The 21,927-nt window shown below is 36.3% G+C and overlaps 1 protein-coding gene across 1 annotated transcript in view; it reads left to right on the top strand.

The window, feature by feature from the left end:
• XPR1 (xenotropic and polytropic retrovirus receptor 1) overlaps positions 1 to 21,927 on the top strand; it is a 115,600-nt gene that overhangs the window by 18,464 nt on the left and 75,209 nt on the right. Inside the window, exon 2 of the mRNA XM_063298456.1 lies at positions 3,836 to 3,887. Coding sequence (XP_063154526.1) covers positions 3,836 to 3,887 — 52 coding nt within the window. The remainder of the gene's footprint in view (positions 1 to 3,835; positions 3,888 to 21,927) is intronic.

The raw sequence follows: 21,927 nt of genomic DNA, 5'->3' as shown, positions 1-21,927 counted from the left end.
TCTAGATGGCAGAAAGTTCTCAGTCAGTCCGTAAGCATAATGGGCCCTTTTAGCATCATTCTGTGGTGCTAGCCATCCCCAGGAGTGGCTAGTCCCCTTCCTGCTCCAGGCCTGCTAGCAAAACCAGGTTTTTAGTTTTTTATGGAAGTCCAGGAGCGAGGGGGCCTGTCTCACCTCCGGGAGAAGAGTGTTCCAAAGGGTGGGAGCGACTAGAGAAGGCACGCTTCTGAGACCCCGCCAGACGGAATTCTTTTTGGGTGGGGTCCATAACATGCCCTCTCTGTGTGACTGGGTGGGATGGGTTGATGTGATGGGGATGAGACAGTTCATCAGGTAACCTGGTCCCATGCCATGTAGGGCTTTAAAGGTGATAACCAACCCCTTGAATTGGACCTGAAAGCAGACTGGAACCCAGTGCAGCTCATGCAACAAAGGTGTTACACGTGCAAACCTTGGAGCACCCAAGATTGTCCGCGTAGCCTCATTCGGGACCAGTTGTAGTTATTAGTATATAATTATACTATATTATTAAATATTGCAGAGATGTATTATAGGATAGTTATTTATATGATAGTCATGGCTGTGAGTGGCCTGGTTACTTTTAAAATTATTGCAGAGTTTGAATTACTGTTCATATATTATTACTTTTTTCTTTTTGCTTGTATTTGATTAGAGAAGAACGTATCTAAAACGATCTTCATGTTCTTGATTTAGTCCCTATGGAGAAAGTAGTCTGTCGGAGAGGAGACAGGAGTTTTCATGAACTGAGTTGGCTTATTTTAAGTTTAAGAATGAGAACCTGAGAAGGTTTAATTTGCAATACTTAATTCTAGCTCACTAATATTTAAAAATTGGGGTAAAATATACAGGTGATCCTCACTTAGCGACCAGTCTTTCAGGGACCGTTCAAACTTGCGACAGCACTGAATGAGTGGTACTTACTGGAGTTCTGGCTGTCACAGTGTCCCAGTGGTCACAAGATTGTGATCTCCGTGCTTAGCGCCTGGCTTGTGATTATGACGGTCACAGCATTCCATGGTCACATGGTGGCCACTTGCAACCTTCTTTGCCAGCTTCCAACCAGTAGAGTCAATGGGGAAGCTGGTAGGAGGTCGCAAATGGCAACCATGTGACATCCTTGCTTAATGACCTGCAGTGATTTGCTTAATGACAGCGTTTGGAAGTGTTAGAATTGCTATTGCTAAGCGGCATGGTCATGTGATGTGCTTATGACAGTGTTGCTTAGCAAAGGCAATTCTAGTCCCAATTGCTGTCGTTAACTGAGGATTACCTGTAATGGGTGAATGCTTCCATCAGCAGTGGTGGTGGTAGATTGTTCCTTCTCTCCTACATGTTCAGTTTGCCTCAGAGGATCTTTAATCCTTCAGAGAAGATTCTGAAGGAACATGGAAGATGGCAAGGGAAAGGAGAGAAGATGATGTCATCAGAAATCTGCTAGTACAATCTTGTCTTCAGCATGTGCCAGGCTACAAATTGAATTCTAAATATCAAGGTAGTTTTATCAGTTTTGTAGTTTAGCAAGTTAAGTTTCAGATATAGAACTAATGCAAGACATTATTTCTTCTTTTTAACACAATTTTTTCCATTGGTTATATGGAAAACAGTGTTATGTCTAGGCTGTTAAATGTCTTGATTTTAAGCTTACACGTACAATTTGTACAGAAACAAGGAAGTTAGATTATTTGAACCTTTGGCTACATTGGTAGTGTCCTTTTCTGAAAGATACAACATTGACAAGAGCTATGCAAACTAAAGCATGGAAACAAAATCCTTCCCACCCTTAATAAAAGCAGCCCTGCCCTGCCTGTGGTAATTAATTTAGTGAAAAATACTTCCATTGGCACAAATAGAAGTTTCAAGTCCTGGGAAATAGATTTGAGGCTGAGGCCCTATGTGCCCTTGCCTAGTAATTTCTATCCTTCTTTTCTATCTCTTTAAAAAGAATATAACAAAATGTTTTTGAGCCATTAGTAAAACTCAACAACAGATGTGGTGCAAATATACTGCTTGTTGAAGCTTAGTGTAAATTAATATTGCAAGGCATGGAGTTAGTGATAAAGAAAAAAAGTGATACCAATTTTACTCTGCTCTTTTTTCCTGATATAACTTGTTTGACTTGCTAAATGTAATAACAGTAAATGGAAATGTTGGAAATGTCCCAGCTGATGGGGAATTGGCTTTGGCTCTTGTAATTGTATAAATTTTTCATTTAATAAAGCATAATTCTAGAATTAGTATGAAACTGTTGTGATGTAGATCAGTATTTAGTTAATCGGTTGCAATTTGGAGGTCAGTTGATGAAGTTTTGAAAGCAATTTGTTTTTCCATTTTTCCATCTTCATTTCCAGGTGTCCTTTTAGACTTGGTATCTGTTTTGCAAAGCCATAAACTTCAGCTAATAATTCTTCAGAGCTGTTTTGATACTGCTGTTTGCTTCCCTCTAAACTGTGACTGCTGATCACTCATTGCTTACTTTTAGATGAAAAGCTAAAGCCTTAAAGTTTGATTTGTTAAGTTAAAATCCATAGTTCAACATTTAGTTAGATGCCACATGAGTTGAACTCAACTTCTAGTGACTGCATGGACAAATGCTTGCAATCTCACCCTGTCTCCCGCAATATTGCATACCTTTTCCAAGGACGGTCCTGTCATCTCTTTGATCTTTTCCATGTATCTTATCTGTTGTCTTCCCCTGTTTCTGGTTTTCTCAACACCTCCAAGAATAATTTTTCTAGTTCATCATTTGTTCACATCACATGTTTAAACTCTGAGCTTCTGCTTGCTGCTCACTAATCTTGAGGGAGCACTTTTTATGGCCCAGGACTGATTGTTTTTTTCTTGCATTCTATGGTGCTCTTAATAATAATCTCTAGATACACAATTTGAAGATATTTATCTTTTTTTCTCTCATCCCTTCTTAGTGTCTGGCTTTTATAACAGCTCATTATAATTGAAAGAGCATAGTGTTAACTATTTGGATCTTCATTATCATAGAGATGCCCTTATCTATAATTTTGTCAAAAGTTGTCATTGATTTTCTTTTTATTCTTTCTCTAGCACACTTACCATCTTTATTTATTCTTAAGACCAAGAAAACAAAACCATCTATCATCTCTTCACCATCAACTGGAAGTTCACTAAGCATGCTGGTTGACATTATATTTGGCTCTTAATATTTAACATTAACCTGGCTTTTCATAACCAGTTTGTCTGAGTCTTCCATATTTTCATCTAATGATGTTATCTTCTTTGCATGTCTTACATTTAAAGTTTTTTTTACTTTCTGATGACTTCAGTTGTCATCTCTTTCAATCCTGCTATTCTTACAAACATTATCACTAAATAAAATGTACCCTATTGTAATTTAGTAGAAAATGTACCCTATTGTAATTTAGTAGAAATATGACAGAAAAAATAACAGTGACCTTAATTATTTTAGTGAATAACATTATAGACTACTATTGTGGTCATTCATGCTGCTAATATAATCTGAGATGCTTCTTCTCTTCCTCAACTCCCAACTAACCTTTCAAGGCTTAATTTGAATAATCATAGGAAATGGAGAACCTTAAAAATATAGCAGAGCTTTGCTTTCTATGGCAATGTGTTCCTTGTACTAAATGTTTTTGGTCAATGTGTAGAATTTATCTCATTTGACATTGGGAATAAGTAAAATAACATTAAATTCACATTCCATGGTTTTGTTTGTTTGCCTTAAGGGATGAAAGGATTTAATTGCTAATTGATTTAAAGTAGGCAGATCAAAGTGACTTTGCTTGTGCTATCAAATTTAATTTTCCTCCTTTCTTGACAGGCTTTCAAAGAGATGTTGTATGCTGCTCAGGACCAGGCCCCTTCTATAGAAGGTAAGCAAGCTATAATTCTTTGAGTAATTTTTAGTTCAGTAGTTCCCTGTAAGCATTCAGATATTACCCTTTGTATAGACAAAATTATCTCGAACTGGCAAGGTAGTAGCGTTGTGCAAAACTTCTCAAATTTGGAACTTTTTGATTTTGAAATGTTCCATTTCACATTCAAAATAGTTGTTTCAAGTTCGTTACAGTGGTTTGGGGTTGAAATGGGCTTGTTGCATCATTGTGCCGGTATTGTGATTGTGTTAATTGTTGTTGGGTGGTCTTTTTATCTCAGCTGTATATGTTATTTATAATTTTGTTATGTTTTTATTCACTGTTAGCTGCCCAGAGTCATGTATTTGAGATGGGCAGTCATATAAATTGAATGAATGAATAATTAAAATAATACACTTAATACTTTAAAAAGTGAGTTGCTTCATTGTATACACAGGATTGACAACTGACCTTTAAGACTTACTAAAATATTGATTGAAAGGCAAATACTCTCTTGAATTGCTCCTGATGACTACATGGACATGTCTATGTAATTTTTGTGGCAACAATATGAAAGTAATTTGTCATTGCCTGTCAGCCTTCCCAGGTAGACCAGACAGGAAACACAACCAGATGAGCTAATTCTACCCTACTGCAAGGCTACATTAACAGAATCTTGTATGTCTGAAAGTACAAATCTCCCGCTGTCTCTTTTTACAGCCTGATAAGTTAGGGAGGATCCTTTCTGAGTTTCTTTCGGTGCCTGTTATGCAGCTGTGGGCTCTCGCCCTTCTATCTGATCGTTCCCTAGGCAGCATCTCTTCCTCCATCTCTGAAGGTCATTCTCACATACCATTACCTCGCCTTCTTCTGGGAAAAAATTAATTAACTGCAAAGAAAAAAAATGTGCGGTCAAGAATTCTGACCTCTAAGAGAGTGTGATAACAATGTCACAGTATCTGTGGCATATTAAATATTTAATTTGAAATGTTAAAACTTCATGGGAGCATGGTCTGTGGTTCTATTCTTCTCTCTGTCAATTTCTTTTAAGAGGAGCCTTTCTCCTTTCAGGAATAGAACTGCAATTACTTAAACAATGATACACCGTATGTGATGGTGATGCACTAACCTAATTTCTTATAGTGCTTCCTATGGTTCTCGGATTATCAATGTTTATTTCCTTACTGCTGTTTTCAAATTTCATAATTTACAGAATTTTCAAGGAGTTACTTTTGAGTGAGGTGGATTAGGAGGATTATAATTAAAAACAACCACTTGATAAAGGAATGGAGTATATACTACAACAGCATTTAATAGCTTATGAAATATCCAATTTTGCCCTGGAGCCAAAAGTTTAACAACCCTAATTATGTAGTTATAAGGTAGAGGTAGATTTAGTAAAAGCACTGTGTTTAGTTTGGCTAATGTTAGAAAGTCTGCTACTGTTTCCCCTATCAGTTTTAAATTTGAAAAATCGTGAATTCTTTTTTCCCCTGGTGAAATGCATTTATCTAAATACTAGTTTTCATCAAAAGTTGTACATATTCATATACAATAGTCACTTACTTTTTTGTTGGATTTGTATTACACCTTTCCTTCAGATGCTCCAGAATATACACAGCATTCCCTCCTCCCATTTTTTCCTAAAACAGCCATCTTTTGAGGTTTGGCTGAGCGAGAATGACTATCCCAAAGTTGCCCAGTAAACTACAAAGGTTGAGGGTGAACTTGAACCTAGATTTCCCCAGTGCCAGTCCAGTACTTTAGTCATTACCTGTAGTGTGTCTCATTAAGTAGTCTTGACTTTGGTTGCAGTAGGTATGTGGAATCTTTTAGTGGCTGGGGCTGCAGATTTTTAAATATTTGTGGACTGCAGGGGTATCATGGAAGTAAACTGACTTCATTTTTGCTTTTTGTTTTAGAAATGTTTAAGTGTTCTTTTTGCTTATATAAGTGTTAATATGTCATAAAATAAGGCCTCAAGAGTTGCATGTGGCAATCAGGTCATGAATTTTTATTTTTATTTTTAATAATAATTTAATTTTAATAATGATTGTTTTATTTCTCACACTCTCTTCTCACACTCACTTCTCACAAGAAGTGATACCCAGAGTCACTTCTTGTGAGATGGGTGGCCATATAAATTTGATTAATAAATAAATTATTCACTATAGTTACACTCCTCTTTAAATCTTTTTCACATTTCTATCCCACTGCAATCAAAAGACTCTCAGCAGCAGGTGATAGGTATTTTGCTTTCTTTGGCTCAAGAATAGATAGTATTCTGCCTTGCTTTCTAGATTTAATGACAGATATAGACAAGGTCATTTCAGTGACAATGAAGATTGGAGTTGTTAAAGCAGTGTTTTTCCATTGGTAATACTGTGCTGTGAGAGCTGGAGACTGAACATGTAAGAAAGAAATAGGTGTCTTTGAATTATGAATTTGGAGGCAGTTACTACGTTTCATGGATTGCAAGAAGCAATCAATCAATCCTGGACTAAATAAAGTCTGATTATTCCAGTGCTTCCCAAACTTTTTCCTTCATTACCCAAAACCACATATCAGAAAGTCCTTTTTACCCAATGTAGGTAAAACACGTTAAGTCAATTTAAATGTCCCTGTTGTGATTGGGTAATGGGTTAATGTCTTGTTACCCAAGGAAAAACCACTTTTACCCAATTTTGGGTAATTTACCCAGGTTTGGGAAGCATTGGATTATTCCCTTGAGGTAATGAAATTCACATAAGTTCAACAGGTGATGCAAGCAGATGATTATATTTGGCAAGGTTATGGGAAGTAGAAAGAAAAGTAAAGCAACCAATAAAATAGATGAACAGAAACAAGGAAATTACTGGGGTGGCCTTGAAAGAGCTGTGAGTTGATGTTAGAGACAAGTCGAGATGAAGAACATTTGTCCATGCAATCACTGGGTGTCAAGCCTGACTCAATAGTACCTATCTAAAACAATTACATATGAGATCAACCTGCATTTTAACTGAATAGACTAGAAAAAGCATAACTATCTAATTTCCAAATATTGACTGACAAACTTATGTAAATGGCTCTTTTGACTATAGTACATTAACATAAATTCAGAAATATTTGCCAGCATTTCCTCAGCGATGTTCTGACAGGCAGATTAAATGAATGTAATTCGATATGAACTGTATTTTGGAAGCTCAGAGATTTGATTGATTTTGTAGTTTTCTGCAACTTTGTGTGTACTTTTTAAAAGTCAAATGAGTGTTCTCACCTTGCTTTGAGAAAGTTATTAATATGCTTACAGCACCTTTGATTTGGCTTAGATGGGAACATGTTACAAAGTGGTATGAAGTGGTAGAGCGAGGGAATCCAATTCTATCCTTGCAAATGCTCTTAAGCTAGATGGCTTGCTGGACCCTGATTATCTTTATTTGGTTAGTAGAATACAGCTCTTCTCAGCATCAGGGAGAATATATAGCATGCCTGTATATTATTCATTCTAATTATCCATACTTGAGAAATGTCTTAGTATCTTTGTTGCTCTAATGGGACAATTGGATGGGTTAAAATGCATGTAAAGGAGCAGAGATGGGTACTAAGGGATGTGCTGCCTTGGATATGGTCCTAAATAACAGAGAGAAGTTGACTGACAATATTAAAGTCTTGGAACTGTGACTACAATTGGCCATGCATTGTTAGAGTTTTTGATTTTAACAAAAAGCTTGATTAAAAAAAATAACAAAACATAAACCATATATTTTTAAAAGGTTGATTTTAATACACTAAGAGAAATAATGAAGATGTAGTGGGTAAAAAACCTTAACGGCAAAAGTGTAGCCAGCTGGGATGTCTTGAAAAAGAAATTACAGAAGCACAATTTCAAACAGCACCAGTGTGGAAGAAAACCAGAATGCATCTAATGGAGCCAGTGTGATTGAAGAGGCAGCTTGCCAACAAACTGAGACTAAAGAAGGATGCTTCTTGGAAATGGAAGGAAGGTCTAACAACCAAGGAAGTTTACAGAGCTTGAGCTCAGAAATGTAAGAAGAGGGAATTGTGGAAGGTTTAATGCCCAGATTGGAGCATTGTCCCTATATATGTTTGTTAGAGCTATAAAAAACAAAGAATTCACAGCTCCCTACCCCATAAACCAAATGCTCACATGTAAGCAATAGAATTTTACTGATAAGGCATCTTAAAATTGCTGCTATTTCAGTAATTTGCCACTTCAGAATTAACATTTCTTTATGTTAATCCTATGCTTGGGCTTAACTGTCTATGTTTGTTAAAACTTGAAATAACTGTTCTCACTTTCCATTAACTATTTGTGGGACATTATAACCCTGCATCATGAGGATACAGTTTGTCAATAAACATTTATACTATCACTTCTGATTTTAGCATGGGCCGTCACTATGGGCACTTTTTTGCCTACTTTGTTAATGAGATGTTAGTGTTTTGCTGTAAAAATACACTTCTGTCACGTTTAATTAATTCACATTTCATCCTTTTCTCAGATTTAAAGACCCACTACTTTCTACTCTTTGAAGGATGATGAATATATTTTAACAGCATTTTGTAGCTTTTTAAATAATCAAACTATAGTTTGCCAGCGGCCTGTGAAATTAAGAGCCCTTGTACTAAAAATTAAGAAAATAGAAATGATTTAGAATTCTTGTAACAATATGAAAACCCTCCAAAGAAACCTTACTCTCCTGTGATGTAGTTCATGACATAAATGCCAGTTTCATTTTGTTGATTTGCTTTGCTGTTGTACCCCATGGTGGTTATTGTAGGAAGAATGCCAAAGGGAGTATTTAGGTAGCTGCTTTTACGATTCTGTGGTTTTAAAGTAAATAAATAAAGTAAGTAAAAACATACAGAATAAAAGTCAACTACTTCCTGTTGTCCATCTTTTTCAGGCTTGAACATTTCGAGATTAACCTCAAATTAACCTTTTCCCCCAGATGAACATGCCCAGTGCTAAATTAATTGTGACAGTGTATGGTTAATTTGTGAACCTGTGTTCAGGAGCTGCAGGAGTATCTATGTAATGACAAGTACATGAAACAGGAGCATTAATATTCTTGTACCCAAAATTGGCATATTGGGACTTCAGACATTGTATTTCATAGTGAAAACTATGCATTGGACATTTCATTGGTTATTAAGCATGTTAGGGGTTTTATGCTACTGTGAACAATAAATGTAGTTTATTGCATTAATGCCATCACTTTATACATAAGAAAGATGGGATATGTACAATACATTTTTAGTATATGTGTGCTTTGTTTTTCTACTGTGCAGTTAACTGTAGTGAGATGGCAGTACTTTGATTTATATTTCAGTAACATTTGCCCTGGGCAAAAATTTTTTTCCTTAGTATAAATCAAGTTTTTTTAAGTACATGGCATGGATTGGGAAGGAAGTTTAAAAGTTATGTACTGTATGATATGCATGTTATAATACTGCTAATCTTACTAGTATGTGAGTAATCAAGCATGAAGTTTGGTGATAAGCCGTTAGAGTACTTGTCTGTCCTAACAGCCAGGAACCACACTGAGACAAGGAACAGGTCTCTAGTGTTTTATAACTGCTACATAACAGAATCCTAACAAACTGAAGAAGCGTGGGAAAAACCCAGACATATAAACCCCAAAGGTTAAGGCGGCCCGATCTGTGTCTCTTGGAATGACTACCTAATTCCTCATTGCTACGCATGCGCTTTACAGCCTGGATGGGAGCCCGCTGCTCGCCATCCTTACTCATGACATTGTCCTTAATCTTTCAGCAATGTGAAGGATAAAAGTAACTAGAAGAATAAGGTTACTAGGTTCATCAGTTCATATATAGTTGAATCTTGCAAGGGCCTTGATTATGGCTGAAGTCCAGTAGTAAAGAAAAAGCTCAGTGCTGCACATTTTTATTTCATTTTTATTGCACTATCATACTTCACACTGAAATTTAGTGTCTAGGTTGTGTTTTGCAGCAGGTATCTCTGGTGGTCAGAATGTTCCTTCTTGTTTGCCCTTGAATGTAAAGCCACTTAAAAACATTAAATGTGACTTTGCTTCTAGCTGTCTGTTCACATCTTAGTTTGAAGGGAAGTCTGTGAAGACATGTGCTAACATGTAGATGTGCTAAAACCTTTCTCTTTGCTCAGGCTTGTCCAGCTGCAGCTGTGTTGCTACTGGGTTATAACTCTCCTTAATAATCTCTGTTTATATCAGACATGGTGTGTCAGTTTGAATATAACAATCCCAACTTGTTAAACTACAGTTGACAAAGAAACAAAAGTCAACTTGCATACTAACCAGGTTCTGAAATCTTTTTTTTGGGCGGGGGGGTTGTCTTTGAGTAAGTCTTGACTCCTGATGAATGCCTGAACGAGTCCCTGCAGTTTTCTTGGCAAGATTTTCAGAAGTGACTGGTCATTGCCTTCTTTCTAGGATTGAGAAAGAATGACTGGCCCAAAGTCAGCCAGCTGGTGTCCTAATCACTACACCAAACTGGTTCTCTCAGACATCATATTAGGCTATAATGTGACTTGTTTTGGTTAACAGTGTTATATGAAGTTAGTCATTATAATGTGCACAAGATAGCTTTGGAATGGATGAGTTACCTAGTAAGAGCTGTTTATCCTATCCTTGAAACTTGGAAGAGAGAGAAAAGAATACTAATAAGAAAAGAAGTGGTATTGGTGAGATAAGGGATTTCTGTCCAGTTTTGGCTTTGGACCACTCACTGTTTTTTTCAGCCCCCAATAGATCGCTGTTAAGGATGACAGAAAAAAGGTTATCCACTCCTCCTTTATGGCTTAGCTTGCTATATGAACCCTGCAAGTTGCAGCTTACCCTGTGAACAATATTTAAGCAGGTCATAACTTAATGCAGTGTAGAAACTCAATCATCTTCAAGTGGCCCGCCCTTTACATCTGTAGTTACAGATGCAGCTGGCATTTGTAAAAAGGGAATAGGGAAAGTGTACACTTACTTATTGTTAATAAAATGTCCTTTTGGGATGGTGGACATATTTGGAGTTTTGAGACTTTGTGACTTTTTTCATAGGGATGGGAAGTTATAATATAGGGAATATTGTAAGTTGAACATACACATGTTATGGCCATTTATGATCACAGCATGCACTTCAACTCCCCCACCTTCCTATTTCACCACCATCTCTGCCCTTTTGGCCACCCTGAACTCTGCTTCCCTGCTGCCTCCAGCTGACCTTTGCCATCTTCCTCCTCCTCCTGACGAGGAGCACCCAGCTGAGGCAGCTACCAGCCCTTCGTGAGGCTGTGGGGAGATCATGTACAGTGTTGCAGAGGCCTAGCGAGGCCCAGCAGTTGCCTCAGCTGGGATGCCTCATCATCAGCAGGAGGAAGATGGCAAAGGTCAGCTGGGGGCGGTGGGGGCAGCAGAGTGCAGGGCAGCCAAAAGGGCAGAGATGAGGGGGGAGATAGGCAGGTAGAGGGAGTTGAAGTGGAGGTGAGCATGGCAGGGCAGGAGAAGCATGAGGTCCTTGTCTAATGACGGAGGGGCCCTGGCCTAACAATCACAACTGGGACTACCAGAACAGTTGTTGCTGAGTGGTGCAGTCATGTGATGTTTTGCTTAGTGACCACTTCGCTTAGCGACAGAAATTCTGGTCCCAATTAGAGTTGTTAAGTGAGGACTACCTATATTTCCTGTTTGTCCACCACACCAACCACAGTTCTATATCAATGTGCAAATTCCCAAAGCCAGAAAGATCAAGATAAGCAATGAGTTGCAAGAAAATTATGTTAACCAATGTATCATACCTGGAACTCTTTTAAAGCAAAAGCAGTACTGAAACAAACATATTCTCTTTTGGATTATTCTGACTGAAACATGGCAAGATAGATAACAGCTGACTTGTAACAGAAGGAGCAAGTTGTTTAACTTTCATGGGAACTGGCATTGACTAAATTTTGCACAGTTTCTTGACAGAACATGATGTTAAGAACAAGACTAAAAAGTGACCTGATCTCAATATTTTATTTAACAGTTTAAGTTTTGAAGGCTTAAGTAACTCAAGTTTAAATATAATAAATCTCTGCTTATTTATTTATTTGATTGATTGATTGATTGATTTCTATAGCTGCCCATCTCAGCGAGTGACTCTGGGCAGCTTATAATAGTTCCAACACAAAATTGCCACCTAAATCAGTAATCAAATATATTTTAATAGGTAGACAAGATTATTAAAGTTTAAGATGCTGTTTTGTATAAACTAAAGTTCATCTTAATTGCTAAAATAATGCTGGTAAGTTGATTAGTCATAGTTAAGAAAGGACTTTGCTCTAGGAGTGAAGGAAATGCATAATTCTAAAAATATTTTCCAATTTGTTAATTATGTTTAGTTGAGGATTAAAGTAGCTCTCTACCAATCCAAACTATTGATGGAGGATCATAAATCACACTATTTCAATAAGGTTGTATGCAATGGTATCAGTTTATTGGCTGTTTCAGATAAGTTTTTTGCCCCTTATAGTATCTTCAGTTGCTTGTCATGCTGATTCACAATTCAAAATGCTGTCTTATAAATAAACACTGTGCTTAATAATTCTGGCTAGGAACTTCTTGCCAATGGGAGCAGCTACACCAACTTCTGTGGTTTGTTTCTTTAATATGATGTACAAAATGGGAACTCTCACCTGTTCACTTCCTAACAAGCCAGAATTTGTTCTTCATTTCCAATTTTTGCTTATTAAGAGGGAAACAGACTACAGTCCTCAATTTACGTGTCAATAAACAAGCTGTAAAAGAAGTTTCCACAATATGTTCCAAAATCTTTAAAGTTCAAACCTCCCAGTCCATGAGGCTTGTTGAATGGATTTCATGAAATCATATTAACTATTTGATCACTGATTGTTCTATTTGATTCATGATTGTGTTCTTCAAAATGTAGTTAAAACTGGAAAATTAAGCATATTAAATATATGAATATTTAAGGTTATTTTTGCTCTCTGGCATTGACATCTTTTCCAGAATCCTCTTCAATCTGGTACAGAAACTAAGGGAAGGATAAGGTATTTATGGGCATGGGCAGTGAGTGGGTTACATTGAAGTACTGTATCAAGCCAATAAAGCATTTAACTGAAAACGTGATAATTACATCTCATTTAGTGTAATCATTTCCCATCAAACACCCCTTCTTTGGTCTCCAAGCATATCAGGCTAAAGAAATACAGTTGAACAGGCTAGAAAACAACCTTGAAATATTAATATTTTAAAGGTCAACCTTCTTAAGCATGTTTGATAGGCAGTTCACTGCCTCCCCATTTGAAGCTATATCCTTGGGTATCAATAAAACCCATCTGTTTCAACAAAATAATCTTATTTTTTAGCAGGTAATGAAGCTACACTAATGACTTCTACTGCAGAATACATACTGATTATCTAGGGAATAAAGGAAACAACATCAGCCTAATAATCAGTGATTTTAATTTGAGGATACTTCAGACAACAATACTCCTCCACTTTTTTTCTTCTTTTTTGTGGTTACCTATGGCTTTTCTAGAGCAGTTGACATTAACAATAATCTAAATCCAAGCAAGGTAGTGTTTAATATTTAAAATACATTTGTTCCATACAAAGCTCTTGTAGTAGCTGGAGTTAGCAAGTTTGGACTTGAAGCCAGTATATAGATGGACAGTCCTTCATGTGATGATCATTGGCTAGTATCAGAAATAAGAGGGGATAGATGGCCAGTCATTATTTTACTCATGGTTGTATGCTTACCAGTGGAGAGTTTAGAACAGTTCATGTTGAAGGCAGTGCAAAGAGATGGAATTGTGAATATTAACTGCAAGGCCCAAGATTTTCATCTTGCTATGAAAAATGTTCTGGGTTTTAATACAGTGCAGTGGCTGAACATTTTTTTGCATAGAATTTCATTAATACTGCAGATCACTACAATCACAGCATCAGGAGTAATCAGCTTCTGTGTTAGAGGCAGTGTTTGGCATTCTACAGCCCCAAGGTTCAGATATGGGGAAGTCTGTATTTCTGACACTGGATTCATGATAGCAGAACAAAGACTTGTACATAAGTTAGAATTTTGATATGCAATACCCCGATTGTTCAGGATCAGCAGGATGCTCTATTGCAACTGATAGTGGTTGTGAAGTCCATCTTGAAAGCCACCAAAATCTTTACACCAGCACTATTTTCTTCTTTAGGTGATCTTCACTATTACACATGAATAACAAATTTATTTACTTATTTATTTAATTTTTATCCTGCCTTTTATTATTTTTTATAAATAACTCAAGGCAGTGAACATACTTAATACTCCTTTCTCTTCCTATTTTCCCCACAACAACCACTCTGTGAGGTGAGTTGGGCTGAGAGAGAGTGACTGGCCCAAGGTAACCCAGCCGGCCTTCATGCCTAAGGTGGGACTAGAACTCACAGACTTCTGGTTTCTAGCCCAGCACCTTAACCACTAGACCAAACTGCCTCCGTATTTGGGATTGAAATTCTCCAAAATAATTGACAATTGACAATGCTGTTTAGGTTTTCTGGGAGCTGGAGAGCAAAATAACTGAAAGGGACCTGAATCAAGATGGGTAGATAAGACATGTAGAAGTACCTAAAGCAGTTGTGATTTCTATGAAAACTCTCCACTTCAAACCAGAAGTGGGTCAACAAATGATGAAAGCATAATGGACTAATTTGAGCAGTTATCTAGGAAAAAGGTATACCAACTGGTCATTGTATGCAACCCTAAATTTCAGGATAATATTTCGAATGCCAGCCAGAGGATGAGATGGTAATCCTAATGGCAATGATGAGGAAGACCTTGGGAAAGAGGAATTTACCAAGAGGAGAAGAGGTATCCATTTTGAGCATTTCCAGCACAAATCACTAGTTTGTGAAGTCGCCCAGAAACAGTAAAAAAAAAAAAAAATGTAGAGAAAAAGACAAACTATCCCATTCATTAAGTGGTGGCATACAACTTGGTGAAGTATCCTCAGCTATGGGGCAGTTTGCAGCCAGAGGCTTATGATATGGCCACACTTGTCCAAGAGTCAGTTTCCTATCCACTAACAAGAGAAGATGGTATCTTCATGTCATTTTACTCAACTGAATTCATTTGGACACTGAGTTGGTAGATCACTTGGTATTTAGAAAAGGCAGAGATCTGTTCTTTGGCTTTCCTACTGAATTGCTGTACTTTCAGCTTAACAACTCATTTTCCCTATGCAAATTGCTTAAATTTTTCTTCTTCATGGGTTTTCCCAGCTTTCTGAAAATTAAGAAATGTTTTTGAGCTTTCCTTCAGTTTGAGGCTAGCTTTGGTTGCATTCCAAAAAGTTGCCTACTCACCTTTTCCCAGAAAGGGGGTGGGGGTGGGAACTATATTCTTCAAAATATTTATCCCAGCATGCATAGGATCCATCATACTTTGGATTCTACTGTTCTGCCACTATTTTCTACTTACATGGTTTATAGGTAGAAATGAAGAACTTCTTATCTTGAAGTTAATCATAGTTCACACTGAGCTTTGGTTTTGAACATTGGTTATAATTGTGCATAGCTATAGAAAGTTTTTTGTAGAGGAAATAGTAGCCCATGTATGGCAACCAGAGGCTTGCTGAGAAAGTTATAGCAGGCAAGGTACTTGTAGGTGACTTCAGGAGAAAAGAACAGTAGACAAAAATCTGCACAAAGACCTTCTAGTGCAAAGGCAGCAAGAAACAGTACCTTGGATAGCTCCTCTGGATGAGTTTTTTCTCTAACAGCACTGTAGACCGTATAATAATGTTATATGCTCAACCAGCTGGAACTGTATATAAGTAGCTGCATAAACTTATAGACAGTAACCTCTCTGAAGGAGCTTTTCTACTGTTAAAAGTCCTAACTTGTCCTGAATGCAGAATTGAGCATTCTTCTCCTGAATACTTCTGAAAAAATCCAAGGGTTACCAGTTACGATAGATAGTATTATATGCCCCAAGCATGTTGCAGTTCAATTGTTGTTCATCTCAGGGTCAGAAAGCAAGCCCCGTCATGTAGAAAAACAAGTTTTATCTATGAGTGTTCGGCCATTTTGCTCACACAGAGAAATTTTCCAGTGCTTCCTATTTTCAGTCTGCAATTTATTATAGGGATATGGATTCATACCGAAAATCATTCAGACTCCATCCATGAAAGTAAACACAGATTTTCCCCATAATTACTGTGGTAGTGATAGCCTCAGCAACTACCATCAAATGTTGATTGGCCAGCCAGACACTTATATATATAGGCAGTGTCACTAGATTTAGATTTATTTCTGTACTGTAGGATAAACAAACAACTATAATTTCCTTTCCATCTGAGGCAAAAAGATTTAGAATCCAAGCTATTGTAGATATTTATGTTTTGATTTAAAATGACATTGAATAATTTAAATCTTTTTATTGATGGATTGGATGATTAAAAGTAAGATATCATCCAAGCTTATACCGGATCAGATTTCCTTCTGCAGATAAAAGAAATGTTAGCATTAAGCAGATATCAGTATTTTCGAAAAGATATAAAAGTACTGATTGCATGGTTCAATCTTAGGCTTATAAATGTGCCAACGACATGATGGTGCGTGCTGCTCTGGATCTTTCTTCTATAGAACCAGCAGTGTGGTGTTACATGCTTCTTGCATGTACTTCTATGGACTCCTTCTGGGAGAAAAAAAGCAACTTGAGGACAATCCATAATTTCTTCAGAAAAATTCCTGGTTTATTAGCTGAGCCTACCCATAAAAAGACCCAAAGGGAGCAATCAGAGCAGCATGTTCCAGTATATTTCTTGGTATTGTCCAGTATATTTCTCTGGTATTGTGTAAATACTGTCATAGTCCCATTCACAGGGAATTAGAGAATTACAAGGCCACTTAAAAAAAGTCTCATACTGAAGCATTATTTCTTTTGGTAGCATAAGTGCCCCCGTTGTAAAAGCAGTACTATGTCTGTACTTTTATAATAAAGGTAAAGTCTGCTTCAAGTCAAGCTCAGCTTCTGTTACTTCATACTGTAGATGCACATTCAAGCAGGGTTGTTGATTTTTGGCAGCAACACAGAAGTGATTTGCCATTGTTTTATTCCAGGATGGGTGCTTAGTTGCTATGTGATGATATAAAATGTCAGCAAGTTTTCTTAATACACTGTTCAAAACAGTAGGTATAAACTTGATTTGAGAAATAATCTATTTCTGGAAGTAGGCTCCTGAAAAAAATGTTTTCCATTATTGGATATGAGTTTGCATCATATCTACAGATTTTCATAAAGGTTAAACACGAATATCTTTCTACTGGAGAGAGAGATAAAATAATATATACAGTATAGAAGCCTAAGTGAAATAATAATTGCAATTTATTTCATTGCATGGGAACTTTTGTAGAACACAGTCAGTGGCTACCTGTGTTATGCATGGAGAAGATAGATAATGAAATATATTGCATTAGCTGTTTCATATAGCTAGAGGAGCTACTGCTAATCCATTTTAAAAGGGTATGTTTCAGGTGAATTTGCTATATTCACTCACCAAAGATAAATCTCTGTGGTGTCTTAACACAAGTCTTTTGTTACAGATCCCATTATTTCAGCTTGCTTATCAAACAGAAAGGTATAACTTTTGTAGCATAATGGAGGCAGTCATAGGACTTGTCAATCTCATTTGTGTCTTCTTTCTTAAATTCATGCTCATTCATTAAGGAAAAAATAGTATCTCAGGTGATGTTGAAGAACATGAAAGGCTTTTATTCAGTTGGGTTCATGGCTATTGTCCAAAATTGTGTGCCTTCTCAGTACTGGAAAACATTTATCCACTGTTGCAGTTGCAGGATTAGAGCAGAATATTTGCTGCATATTTTTCTCAACTGTAATAATTATTTATGTATTGTGCAAGATGTGCTGTTAGCAACCTCTTTATCAACTACTCTGTTTTGCATTTGAGATCTATCATATTGAAGGTATGAGTGTATATAGCTATCAAATAAAGGTTACTTCTGTGAGTGTGAATTTTTATGCTTCTTAATTATTCTAATCTAATCCAGATGTTTAGAAACAGCTGCTGAATATAATGTAGATGAAAAGAGTTATGATTATTAAAAAAATGGGTAAATGAACATTACTTCCCAAATCTCAATCACTACTTGCCATCTTGATAACTGTCTTTCCCTTCTTTTTCTATATTATCTGGATAATGTATTTGTACAGTTTTTTAAAAAAAATCTTGGACTAAAAAAAGCAGCATATTCTTAATTATAACTCATCTGCTCAGTATAAACTACTCCAGAAAACCCCTTCATTTAGTTTGCATAGTTGTTGCTGAAATTCCAAATCATGTGAGTAAGTGCCTGACATAGATCATACCTGGCATGTTTACTGTAGAGTTGGCTTTTCTGGCTTGGAGTGTTATGATTTCTGGCGCCAACTTCAAAACTTAGCTTCCCGGTTTGTCTATCTAAATTTTTCTAACTAGTAATTTAAGTACACTTAATTGGTAGAGTGCAGTGAATCCTGTCTATATTTGACTGTTGCTTATTCATGTTAATTATAGTAAGTTGTTTCAGAAATAAAATAAAGACCTATGCTGCCCATATTGCCAACTTAATTTAAGTAAATCCAGTGTACTCATATCACTGCCAGACCTGTCAACAAATGCACATTTTCAGAATAAAGGCTTAGCTTTTTATATTTTGGGTTTACAGTTCAAGGAAATGATCACTTAACATTGGCAAAAAAGTAACTTTGGACTTAATGTAGTAAGACATTCATTAACTGAAATTGTTTTCACTATTTAAGCTATGGATGTATTTGAACAGAATCATAATCATTGGTATCTGTTACTTTTTTAACATAAGATACAGTAAGGATTTGTAGTTGAAAAATGTCATTAATAGGTACTTAACATTGTGAGAGGAGGGTATACTGACTTGTAACTGGAGCTGTGAAATTGTACACACATATAAATGCTGATTCAATAATAGAGCTATGGTTTGGTTTTGGTTTTGTTATACAAATGGATAGTGCTAACTGCTCTTTTAAGTTGGTATCTTAAAGTCTAGGAACTCTTTTGTGGTCTGCTTGACACTATTTTGTGTAATACTTTGTTCAAGTTCTTTTTTAACTGGGCAATAATCTTTTCATGGTGCTTCTCTGAACTGAATTTGTTCAAAGTCAAGCTGCTGCTTTCCAGGTGCTTAGAACGTCTCCTTCTATAAACCCTAACTATAAACTTCAAGGTATTGGAATAAATTTTATCTGTCTTAGCTGTTTGTGCACTTTGTGCCGCACTCTTTTTATGTAAATTGGACCTTAAATATTATACACAAAGGCTCCAATTTGCCTTGGAAGTTCTAGGTAAGATAGGAAAGAGTACTGAACAGCAGTCTGAGTTCCCATTAGGTTATGATTTATGAGCATGTTGTTGCACTTAATTGTCTGCTGATTACTCAGTATTTGTTTACCTAAGCATATGCTGTTAGTGTGAACAGATCAAGACAGTTTATTTTTGTAATTTACTAGATTTCTTTCTATACCGTAAACTGGGTTTTTCCTGAAAAATCTTGAAGAACAGGGCCGAATTCAGAAGTGTCTAATACTTGATGTCTAAACAAGTTTTAATCTAGAAGTTCAATGGTTAAGATCAACAAATCTCTGTGCTGTGCCCTGCTTTTCTGACCTTACTTTTCACTGCTGTTCATAATAGTGCTTCTGGCTGAGATTCAGGTGACTGCTATTGCAGCTGTTAAAAAAAAAAAAGAGAGAAAATCCCTTGGATTCTAAGTATGCTGTGGAACATTGCTCAAGTCTGAAGATTTATTGGGACAGGTTGCACTCAGTAGTATCTGTTTTGACATGTTTCATGAGATACACTGATGGGCAAGAGCTTAAGCAAATACTTTGTACCATACCCTATTTTAACACAATTATGATTTTAAGAAGTCAATTACATCGTCTTATAATAATTTTGTGGCTAAAAAGGCTTAATTATATTGTTAGAGTAAAATTATCACTTTGGTTACAGAAATATTCCATATTAACAATTAAATAATTTAAGTTTTATCATTCACTATATTTTGGATATATTTCCATTGTCTGCTTAATCTGTATCTTAATAGTTATATGATAGTGAGATCATTTGATTGTCACATAACTTACCTTGCCTTGAATAAAATAATATAAGATCTCTACTAGGTGAAGGAGTTGTCCAAATACAATTAGCAGCCTCCTGAAGCAAAATCTCAAAACTCAGACTGTAAGTTAATTTTTAAATGTTTGGAATTGTATAAGAAAAATATGGAAAGGGTTTACAATACTACATCTGATAATACTATTTGCAGATATAATTATTTATTGCATACATGCTTCACATGCTGAGGTGTGAACCTAATACCCAGGTGAGACAAAAATAAGGAAGGTGTGATTTTGAACCTATAAATATACAGTGCTGTACACCTATAGCATTCTCTCTCTCTGACTTGGAAAAGATGTTTTCTGCTATATTATGGAGAAGGAAAGAAATACTAAGAGTTCCTGTTTCTTTTTTTTGTCTAAAACACAAATGAAAGATTTGATTTTTCCCCCAAGAGCTCCAGAACAGGATTTGAACATTTTTTCTATTTTTTGTTAACATTTGAACAATGTAAACAATAGCAATTGGTCACAAGAAAAAATGCTACCTAGATAATTAAATGGAAACCCCGTCTGTTTTGATAGATCTAGTTGCTTGTGACCAGGATTTGGTATGCTTTTTAACACAGTGAATGAATCAAATGCTAGAATCTATACCATATATAGAATCTGTACCAAGAATCTATACCATAAAATATGGAACAGCCTCCTCACTGAGATTCAGAGGGCACTCAATTTATTAGCCTTTCAGAGAGCTGTGAAGATCTGGCTCTTCACTCAGGTTTTGGGCTAGGATAGTAGTGAAGCAGAGCAAGTTTGGTGTAGTGGTTAAGGCATCAGGCTTGAAACCAGGAGGCCAGGAGTTCTAGTCCCACCTTAGGCACAAAGCCAGCTGGGTGACCTTGGGCCACTCACTTTCTCTCAGCCCTAGGAAGAGGGCAATGGCAAACCACTTCTGAAAAACCTGCCAAGAAAACTGCAAGGACCTGCCAAGAAAACTGCAAGGACTTGTCCAGGCAGTCTCTGAGAATTGGACACGATTGAATGGATTAAAACAAAACAAAACAAAACAGAAGTGAAGCAAATGTAAGAAATAAATGAAGCAAATTTAAGAGCATGGGAGTCTATGTGATGTTGTGGCACTGTGCTTGGGATATGTGGTGTTGTGAGGTTGTTTTGTTTTATTTATTCTGTTTTTATTATTATTGTGAGCCCCCTAGAACTATCTTGTATAAGGTAGAAATGGCCATGTACATTTCAATAAAATAATATAACATAACATAACATAAAATATACAGTACTGTGTTTTCTTTCCTTCCTCATGCTCATGAAAAAATAATGTGGCGTTTTAGAGGAAAAATATGATTAATTTTAATATTTTTATCAGTTTAAAATTTCATTACCTACAGTATATCTTGTTTTGTATTTAATTCACTTTTTATGCTTGCAAGAAATAATAAACCATTTAGGCAGCATGTAAATCGAGCATGCATATTTTTGTGTTTGCTCAATCTCCTTTGGAATCTGTGTAGTGAGATATTTTCACTATTAAAGCTATTATACAACATCTAATGTCAGTCAGCTGTTTTGACTATGTACAGTATGTTTTTTAGAGCCTTGCTTTGGCTCTCATCCTATTCTGTGGTATACAGTTTTCTTAATAGCAATTGGTTTAAATGAAAACAGGCCACATCAGATTCCAGCTGAGACACTTAGCATTATTGGACTGGAAAAATAGTTTCAGGTTCTCCTGTCATATACTTGACTTGTGAAATTTGAAGAAATGACATAAACCATTACTCCCTCTTCATGCTTTTTGCATGCCTTCATGGGATGTCATTAAATAATTTGCCGCTAAGATTGTAATACAGTTACTTGTAAACAGGAATATGCAACTAAAAGCTCTATTGAAGTATCACTCAGATGG

Source organism: Candoia aspera, chromosome 3 (genome assembly GCF_035149785.1).
Source record: "Candoia aspera isolate rCanAsp1 chromosome 3, rCanAsp1.hap2, whole genome shotgun sequence".
In the NCBI taxonomy this organism is placed as follows: domain Eukaryota; kingdom Metazoa; phylum Chordata; class Lepidosauria; order Squamata; family Boidae; genus Candoia; species Candoia aspera.
The sequence above is the reverse complement of the archived record's forward strand: the minus strand, read 5'-3'. Positions and strand labels throughout refer to the sequence as shown.